The sequence below is a fragment of the Brassica napus genome, chromosome A10, assembly GCF_020379485.1.
Source record: "Brassica napus cultivar Da-Ae chromosome A10, Da-Ae, whole genome shotgun sequence".
NCBI classification, from domain to species: Eukaryota; Viridiplantae; Streptophyta; class Magnoliopsida; order Brassicales; family Brassicaceae; genus Brassica; species Brassica napus.
Genome location: NC_063443.1, coordinates 19,267,702 through 19,277,988, shown reverse-complemented (window position 1 = coordinate 19,277,988; position 10,287 = coordinate 19,267,702). Strand labels below are relative to the sequence as shown.

The 10,287-nt window shown below is 32.1% G+C and overlaps 2 protein-coding genes and 1 pseudogene across 2 annotated transcripts; 1 reads left to right on the top strand and 2 right to left on the bottom strand.

Moving 5' to 3' along the window:
* Positions 1 to 2,523: 2,523 nt before the first annotated feature.
* LOC106370727 lies at positions 2,524 to 2,884 on the bottom strand (annotated as a pseudogene).
* Positions 2,885 to 6,130: 3,246 nt separating this feature from the next.
* Positions 6,131 to 7,639, bottom strand: LOC106372624 (mediator of RNA polymerase II transcription subunit 7a). Its single transcript, XM_013812873.3, has 6 exons — positions 7,307 to 7,639; positions 7,062 to 7,200; positions 6,908 to 6,977; positions 6,655 to 6,821; positions 6,501 to 6,574; positions 6,131 to 6,373 (listed from the first exon to the last, which is right to left on the bottom strand). The coding sequence occupies exons 2-6, from the start codon at positions 7,194 to 7,196 to the stop codon at positions 6,313 to 6,315; spliced, it is 507 nt and encodes a 168-aa protein (XP_013668327.2). The 5' UTR covers positions 7,197 to 7,200; positions 7,307 to 7,639; the 3' UTR covers positions 6,131 to 6,312.
* A 521-nt stretch (positions 7,640 to 8,160) lies between these two features.
* Positions 8,161 to 9,082, top strand: LOC106372623. Its single transcript, XM_013812872.3, has one exon. The coding sequence runs from the start codon at positions 8,282 to 8,284 to the stop codon at positions 8,810 to 8,812; it is 531 nt and encodes a 176-aa protein (XP_013668326.2). The 5' UTR covers positions 8,161 to 8,281; the 3' UTR covers positions 8,813 to 9,082.
* The last annotated feature ends 1,205 nt before the right edge of the window (positions 9,083 to 10,287 follow it).

The window sequence follows — 10,287 nt, the reverse complement described above, 5'->3', positions numbered from 1 at the left end:
CGGCCTAGAGGGCAAGTTACCCAAACCATAATAATATTTTATAGTTTAAGTGGATATTTTAATTTATTTTTCTTCTAATATATATAGATAAATAAAATTGATATTAATTTTTCTTTTAATCCTATACACAGTAAAGTTCTATAAGTTAATAATAGGGGTGGGCGTTCGGGTACCCGTTCGGGTTCGGGTCGGGTATTTCGGATTTTCGGGTATTTCGGTATAGAGGTCTAGAACCCGTTCGGGTATTTCTGTACTTCGGGTCGGGTTCGGGTATTTTTAGTTCGGATTCGGTTAATTCGGATCGGGTTCGGATATTTAGATTTTGAAAAAAAAAATTAAAATTTTCATTTCTCAAGTTTGTTGTATTTAAAAATATAACTTTTAGTTAACTAATTTTCTATTTTTAATAGATTGAATGGTTAATAGATTTGGACATAACATTTTAAAACTAAAAAGGCATTAATTTAGTTTTTTTTTATGTAAGTTTTTGTTAATTTTTGAAATAAAAAACTTGACATGCATTTTAAGTGATTAACAAATCATTTTTCCGTAATTGTATGTATATCATATGAACTTAAAGTATGTGTAGTATCAATATAAATATTTTATATAAAATGAGAGATATAAACTAGAAATATATGGTTAATTATACATATGTTCGGTTATCTTCGGATATCCATTCGGGTTCGGGTATTATCCGTTCGGGTTCGGGTATCCAATCTCTCCTTATTCAATACCCGTTCGGGTATTTTGCTACTTCGGTTCGGATTTCGGTTCGGGTTTTTCGGATCGGGTTCGGGTGCCACTTCGGATATCGGGTAAAGTGCCCACCCCTAGTTAATAATGTTGGGACTTTGGTATTTTATTAATTTATAGAGTTATTAACTTACAAAAAGTTTCATTTTTTTAGATTTTTCTATTTAAAATATATTTTTATAAAATAAGAAAAATATTTTATTTTAGTCTATATACATTAATTATATTTTTGAAATTTGGCACTTATATTAGTTTTATTATGTTATTTAGTGTATATGAAATATGTCTCATAGAATTTAAATACGGTTTTAGATATAATATTATTAAATCTCATCAAAATATATTAAGTGTTAAGAAATATAAAGATAAACAATATAATGGTTGGTTAATACTTATTAAAATGTATATACATATAAATTATTAATTTATAATTTTAATGAGACCATATATTTACGTAAAAGTTACTAAAAAATATTATCTTATTATTTTATTGATTTGTGTCATATTATGAATTGGTCCAATTTGAGACTAGAAAATTTATTAATTTATAGTATTTATTAATTTATCAAATATCAATTTATTAAATATTAATTTATAAAATTTTCTACTGTACATTATCTAAGGATCATTCGAAAAATGTAATCTTCTATTTTGTATTAATTACATTTTAATCTTGATAAGTCGTCAATACCTTAGGTTTCTACATTGCTTATGTGGCAATCTTATAATTAATTTGGACTAACCCGGACTAACCTTTTATTCTCTAGAGAAATTTATTAATCAAACATATGATAAAAAAAATATCAGTCAAAACTCAGAGTTTAAAGCATTTGGTAGCTAGGTTTGGTCGAAAACATTTGTTTAAAGCTTGAATTTGGCGGGATTACGTATCAGTCAAAAGTCAGAGTTTTCCTTTATATTTCTTTGATATTCTAATTTTGTAATGTTTTGATTATAAAAATATCCTCCCACTTTATACAGCAAAATATTTTCTTAAGAATTTTAGATAGAATAAGATTTTAAATCTTGGATTATGATTATATAGGGTTTGATTGGTTGAAGTTGTGGCTTTATTTTTTTTTTTGCTTTTTAATATTTATGTTTAGATTTTTAGTTATGGCTTTTGATTTCTTTTGTTGTAGATTCTTATAAAGCATTGAATAAAAACTCTAGAGAAATTAATTTTTAGAAGCAATATTTTATATTTCATTTTATAATGTTTTGCCTTTAGATTCAATTAAAAAAAACATGATTGTTTTAAAAGAAGACTGTAGAAATAAGCCTCTTCCAGTCACTTCCATAAAAGATTGTTGATAACTTTTTAAAGCAAAAGGAGTTTCAACAAGAATACAACCAAGAATGAGGAAAAAAACATGCAAGGGGGTAAAAGAACAAGATACAAAAAGTCACGTGCAGAAATGTGTACAGTGGGTTCGAAAAATTGTGTTAGTGTCATTGGTTCGAAATTTAACAATTAGATTTATCCATATGTGTAGTAAGACGGCGTAGATATCTACACGTACCGGAGCTTGCATGTCACTGATGAGTTGGTTCAGGTGATTAGGTAGGACTTCTAGTTCGGATATGCGGATCATAAAAAAAAATGTATATCTCATATCGAGATTGCCTCGCTTCTGATTAGAACAAGAGGAGGAGTGACGCGTAAAATAACTATTAGCTCGAACTAAACATTTTGTATGGGTGGGTATATTTGAAGTGATCATCTAATTACTACGAGTCATAAGAGTTCTAAAACACACACACAAAGAACTATTATCTTGAGGTATTTTACCCCAAAAGGACTATTATATAATTATCATAAGATTTATGATATGATTTATAAATATACAAAATCTCGTCTTATACATTCATAGAAAAATACAACCAAAGGTCGGGTCTATCTATAATCAAGACGAAATGTCGATCAAATGATCATTAGACGTCTTCCTTTTCATGTTCATCATCGTCTTCTTCGGTCTCTCGTTCTTCTAAAATGGTCTCTAGAATCGGACAAGTTGATGGCTTCTCAGGGAAAATTATCTGCGGAGGAGCCGCTTCCATCCACCAAGCCACATCCATCTTCACCACCGTCAAATTTTGATCGCGCCGAATTATCAAAGAAACACATTCGATCGAGAGTTAGATTTGAAGCTGCAGAATTAAATTCAAAATACTACGTTTTAGGTTGAAGAAGTGTTATTGTTGAATGATATAAATAGAGAAAGAGCCATGATTGGTTGATTTGAAAGCTAGACAAATGGACGATCCATAGTGAACGACGTTGTTTGTTGACGACTTGGTCTTGTTTGCTATAAATTACAAAACGATGAAACAAACAAGAATATTCTAGAACCTCTAGTTTTTTTTTTGTCTTGCATGAGTTTTTGGTAGTGCATGAGAGACACGCGTGTATCTTTACGTTCCTACACTTTTCTTTCAAGTGTTAAGATATTTATTTCTGCGTCGTATGTCGCTTTTGTGCAGTTATATCAACCCATGCTTATGCGTCGTATGTCGTTTTTCTAATCACTATTTCAGCTTTAACTATGATTAAGCGTTTCAAGCAGTGCAGACAATTGTTTAGGCACACACTAGAGTATCAAGGGCTCGTTTATACTTTTATTCATGTGGGTTCATGATATTAGAAACCCATGAGATGAAATGCTTAGTATTATGAGAATTAAATGAGGCCCATAGTCCAGAGATGCATTTTAATCACTCTAGGCAAAGTGGGTTATTCTCGGCGCTAATTCAAAAATTCCTCAGATAATGTGCGTACATTTACATTTTTAAGAGTAGAGATTCGTCTTGTATTCGTATTTTTCTCACATATTTTTCCAAAGCAATAACAATTACTGAGACGTACAACATACGCATAACAATTTGATAAAAAAAAATCTCGAAATTAAGACGAATACTCCGGAAAAATAGAAATAAATTATACAATTTTAGTGATGATGTAAACCATAAGCTTCTTTTTTGTCAACAAACCATCTTCTTTAAATATTGGCTTAAATCGTTTATGCCACTTGGAAAGTTAATCAAATTTTATGTAACTAAAGTTATATTAGCAATGTATATAAAATATATAAATATTGGATGCGTAATTTTTTAATATTTAGATTAATTGGACAATTAGTCAATGACCTGAAAAGATTGGATAAGATAAGGATAGGTGAAAGATTGATATCAGTCCTTTTGCTTTTGTTCCTTGACATGTAGAATATTTTCTTGATTTTGTGTGTACCTTGTAAATAGATATAACATTATAATATAGGTTGCATAACATTTATATAATAACTGAATAGGTAGGTGCCAAGTTGTCACTAGACATTTCGATATTCTATGTGTTTCTGTTCCTCTCTTTTTGGGTTCATCAGTTTAGTTGAAAATTGATTTAAATGTAAAATGAATCAGTGATCAATCATTTGGTCTATGAGTCGAGTTCTTAAATATAGCAGATACAAAGGTGCAACAAGCAGCAGGTCACTTGACAAATATATGACATTTTCCAAGAATTATTTGGTTTGGGCAAAAAGCAGCAATAAAATCCTAAAAGTAGAAAAATATGTAAAAACAAATAAGATAATGATAATATGGCTGGCTGCCTTTTTAAAATAACGTAGGAAATTATAGATCAGGTATATAGTTATAAAGTATATACCGCCAAATATGTGTTTAATAATTAAGAAGCTCAATTATTGACTTAGCTAACATTATTTTTATTTGTTTTTTCCATTGGTACTTCGGTTTTGCTACAAGTTATCTAAAGCTCTAATTATGGAGAGGTCTTATCGGCCAATAATTTCTTGGCCACGCTACTGTTCACGTTATTTCAACAGTATACATATATGACTCGAAAATACATTAAACTAGCTAATATAGTACCAATTGTAGTTTCTTCGTTCGCAGAAAATCATGGAGATGTGGATGATATCCAACAATTTCACAGCTATACCAGTCTACTACCTTTTTTAGTCTACTACCATATGTATACTGCATTGGTCTTTTTTTTGTCAAAGACTTTTAGCTACCATATATGTACTGCATTGGCAACGAAAGTCTTTACAACTACATATTTATATTTAAACTACAGTTAAAATTCATACTGAACACGATCTTGGCAAGAATATTTATTCGCGATCCCAAAGTGTTTTGCTATTATCAGAAAATTGTCCAGCATATTTACCAATTATATATGTTTTATATTATTATCTTGTTAGTTGGATATTGCATTTTCATTTTCATAACGTACTAGTAATTAGAAGTAGTAGTGGAAAAGATGATAACTGATAAGCATACAATGTACGTGCGCGTTGTAAAAATCTGGCATCTTTTGTCCATACTGTAGGTTTACATTATAAAAATTAAATAATGGAATTGAGGGACCTGGGTGACGCGTCAAGATATTGACATCTGAAAGATCGTTTCAAAATGAGATGATGTCCAGTGGGCCAGCGTTTGCTGACAAGCGACATCTCACCTATTATTGGCCCAGGTCTTCTTTGTTATCCTCCATAAAAAAATGCATTGTAAATGGTATAATTTAAAGAGTCATATCAATCAAATTGAGCACAAACTCGAGCTAAAGGTAGAATAAAGAAAACGTTAATCAAAGTGAAATAATATATAGTGAAAAATCAATTGTTCAAGAATCAACTGTTTTAGTATTCTAATTTGTTTTATCTTTGTAGTGCTTTTATCTGTCTGGCTCTTAAAAGATTTCAACTCCAGAAGGAAAGTGTGTTTTGTTGGCTTGGGTAAAACTTCATGTTTTTAATATAATTTAACAGATAACAAAAAAAAAGAATTACGGGTTTGAAATTAAGATACATATTAATATTTTTATGTTCAACTCTTAAAAAAATAATCATAAATTATGACCTCTCACATTGCATGCGTCCACTTTTAAGACATTTGTAAATATATAATAGCATTTTATTATGATAATAAAATTGGGATGATGTGAGAAATTCAGACAAAACAAAAATGGGATTATGTGATGTCCAATCGTTTTTGGTTCTCTTCTCTCAGAAACAACAATTTTATTTATTTACTATTTTTGGTTTTGAAATTCGTTCTTGTTTTATCTTTGACAAGAACAAATAATAAATAATAGTGGAAACAAATGAATCCCAAAATTACTAATAATGGTAGTATTTTAATAGAACTATCGAGTGACAAGTCATGTCCCTATTATAGTCCACGTGAAGTAATCCGACGTGTTTATTTTACTGAATAAGAGGTGAAGATAATAGGACGTGTCATTCAGCTTTTGACACGTCTGTTGACAAAATGAAAAAACACGGAGTTTGGGTTATGTTCCCCTGCGGACAATCCCACTTGAGTCTTTTTTCACCAACACACCAATCAATTCATATCTAACTCCGGTTCATTCTGGGCGTATTATATAACCGGTTTACTTTTCTCAAGAAGAAAAGAAGCGGTTAGTTCTGGTATAATACATTCCATGTACACTGTATCTACCCAAGTCTTGGTCAAATAAGCTTGGAAGGTAGCAATCAGAGAAATAAGTTTTACATGAAATGGGTCACTCTATTGTCCATCTAAAGTGATGAACGCATCCTTTAGAAGTCGCTGTACTTCTTCTCTCCTCCTGCACACAACCAAATCAACACTATCACCAATTAATTGTGTTGACACAAAGAAGTTTTAAAGACTACTTAGTTAATAGACTGATCTTTGATAACATTAATACAGAAAACTTAAAAAGTATCATAAACCTCTTAATGTCCTCCACAGCTTGCTTCCGCTGTTGAATTTGAAGCTCCATAACGTGAATAAGCGTTGCTCTCGCCTGAACATAAAGAGATGATAAAAAAAAAACAATTAAACACCAAAAACCGATGAAAACATGCTGCAACAAGATCCTCTTACCTGGTGAGGTCTCAGGGAATTGAGAAGGTGATGCAAGTTCTTGAAGACTGAGGATATTTCACCAATTCTCTTTGCATATTGAGAAGGCCTTTCAACGAGAACATCAGCAAGCTCCAATATATGTAGCTGGAGTTCTCTATTTAAAGACCGGAGTTCCTTCTCGTAATCTACACAAGATCAATGGAATCTAATCAACAAAAACAAAGAGACAAGAAGCTTAAAAGCATTTGCAATATACAAGTACGTGACATACCAACAATTGAATCATTGGGATAAAGCTGTGGAACTCCTTGCTCTTCCAAGCTTGGAAGAACATCCTCCGTCTGCAAAAAAAAAAAAAATTATAAACTGAAACTCATAAAGTTTGAAACTTTGATAAGAGGAAATGCGAAGGGAGAGAATCTCACAGTATAATTGCCACCGAAACAAACGTAGCTTCCTTCAATCGGAGACGGAGGTTCAGGAACAGAGCTAGGGCTTTCAGAGTAATCCTTGTAGAGTCTGTAATACGGAGGAGGCGGCGGATACGTAGCTGTAGCCATTCTCCTACAACCGATCATATAATCATCACTCCATAACATTGGCGATCCCTAATCTAAAGAGTGAAGTTAAAAATTGAAATACAGCAAGTAAGGTTTACATCGACACAAACCTTTTGGCGGATGAGGAAGATCGAAGATCGGAGAAGCTTGCTTTGCGTCGGCGACAATGTGAAGCCGGAGCGGAACGAGGAAGAAGGAAGGACTAATAGATTTTCCCCCTTTGTAGATAACCGGTTAAATGGTTCAATCAATGGTTTAGATAGATTAGGTTTGGTTCGGTATAATTAAACAATTATCTTTTTTCAAGCAAAGGTTAAGCTAAAAATATTAGTGGAAATCAAATATTAAAAATGACTTTTAAAATAAATTTACATAAAATACATATCAGCAGCACTTTAATTTAAATAGAATTTCAGCAGATTATTAATTAATTTAACTGTATATCAACAAATTAGATAGACTAGGTTTGGTTCGGTATAAATAGGCAAATATCTTTTTCAAGCCAAGGTTTAAGCTATAAACATTAGTGGAAATCAAATCTTAAAAAAGGACTTTAAATTAAATTTACATAAAATAAATATCAGCAGCACTTTAATTTAAATAGAAATTTAGAAGATTGTTAACTAATTAACTGTATATCAACAAACTTCATATCTAACAGCATTTAATTCTCAATATCATGTTTTATGAATGCATTAAACAGCAATAAGTTTGATGGTGATTTTTTTTAAATTAGATGATAAATGAAATTAAATGAAAACGTATAATTCTATTAAATTAATAATTTAGATCACATATTCTTACTAAGTTTTTATACTTTTATAATAAAAAGAGAAACAATGGACGAGAATGTGAGAATCAGGAGGTAAAGAGCTCACGATAAGAACGTGAGACTGGCCACACCTGAACACTTTTCTTTGTCGTTTACTTGTAATAAGTCGTAACTCACATAACCAATGGGCTTATCTTCTTCACCACATCTCTCTATAAAATGATCTCAACTCCTTCATTTAACAAAACCCACCAAAGAGTCGTCGGCGACAAGCTGATCACAAAACCCAGAATAGCTCTCTTTTCCATCATCAATGGCGTCAATGAAGCATTTTTTTGCCAAGCCTAAAAGCACATATCCAAAACCAGAACCAGTTATGTCCGAAAACGACAAGAATGTGTTTGAATTCGACGAATCTGATATTCACAATTTAGGCGATCATCAGAAGCCGAGTTCATTTGAAGCCAAGAGATCGATATCAATCTCGCGACTGAGGAGAAAACCGGCGAAAGTCGCAGATTCTTCCGGTTTCGACAACCGGAAAACGGCAAAGACCGGTTCGGTTCCGGTTAACATCCCCGATTGGTCGAAGATCCTGAAGAGTGAGTATAGGAGCCATGTTGTGATACCAGACTACGACAGCGACGAAGACGACGAGGACGATGAAGAGATCAACGACGGTGACACGACGGGAGGAAGACGGATGATTCCGCCGCACGAATATTTAGCGCGGCGGAGAGGATCTTCGTTCACGGTGCACGAAGGGATTGGTGGAACGGCCAAGGGGAGAGATCTAAGGCTGTTGAGGAACGCGATTTGGGAGAAGATTGGGTTTCAGGATTAATAACAACTATAGGATTAATAATAAAACTGTGATAGGTTATATAGATTATGTTAAAACTATTACTTAATTACTTAGAACATAAGGAGGACTTCGTGTTTTTCTGGGGGGTTTAGGATCGGTTATAGTTTCGGTCCGAAGGAGAATTTTTCGATATCCTATTTTCTTTTTTTTTTGCATATTTGTTCTTGTTTTTTCTGAAGTTTTGATCATCCTATCCCTGTTCGTGTTCGGTAATGTTAAATGATAATTTGATGTTTTTGTGTCTTAAAACTAATTGGTATTTCCTTGCATAACTACAAAAATGCAATGATGAAATCAATCAAAAGCGGTCGAGAAAAAAACAATCAAAAACAACAAAAGCAATTGTATAGTAATATTTACATAATATGTAATGATTAATCATATACATTATAAGATACACAAAAATATAAGATTTATTGTTGAACGGTGACCTAAACAGAAGCAAAAATCTTTTCAAATTATCCATTTGTTAACTATGTATTAGAATAAAGGAAAGAAAGAAAGCGAATGTTAAATATTTATATCAGAAGTTTGAACTGAGAAATGTATTGTTAGATAAGAATTCTGAATTCAGATTTTATTCAACATATTAAATTTTAAAGTTTTTCACAAACCAACCACTCTATAAACAGGTCACAAACCAACCAACATATAAAAACAGGATTAGACACTCCAACATTTTAACTAAATTCTCCACAAAACATCTACTCAAAATGTTTCATATACCAAGTGTCACGTCTTTTGAAGGTCGCGATTTGTACTATAGGCCACAAAAGTCCTCAGATAGAAATGATGTGTGTTTATACATTTTTCTATGAGAAACACTCAATAACATACTGTATTAAAAAGTTGAAGTGATATTTTTATTTTCTTTATAGAAAAAGAGTAATAATGATACATTCATTGAAAGTTATTGGAATTTCTATTTCTGTGTCTCCCACTCTCTGATATGCTTTTGCAACATAGAGTTCAAGATTTGACAGCATTTTCTTTCTGCACCAATCACCAGAGTATTTTTTTCTTTCTCTTTCTTGGTTTTGTCAAAAAGTTGTAATATTCCTTTTTCCCTCGTTAATACGCGTTACTTGCTTCGTAAGTTTTGACAAATAGAGCCGACTGGTTTTAAACGCAAATACACTACTTCAAACAGAAAATTTAAATTTCCTAGTAACCATTCAGCAAACGCAAACCTGTGTGATAAAAGTTACCTCGAGAGCTAGGATATTAAATGGTTACAAAAATTGAGTTATGAACAACACGCAGTAGCACAAAGAAAACAATCAGATTTTGAGAAAACAATGGTCTGGTAGAATAAAGAATGAGCAATCAAAATAGAATAGTGTTATGGAATGTGGAGAAGTGGCAATCACACTGTCGCATACAGAGTTGTAGTCAAGTGGTAAACAAGCGGCGCCCTTGGTTTCTTGGTATGAGAAGAGACATTGGTTTTGGAC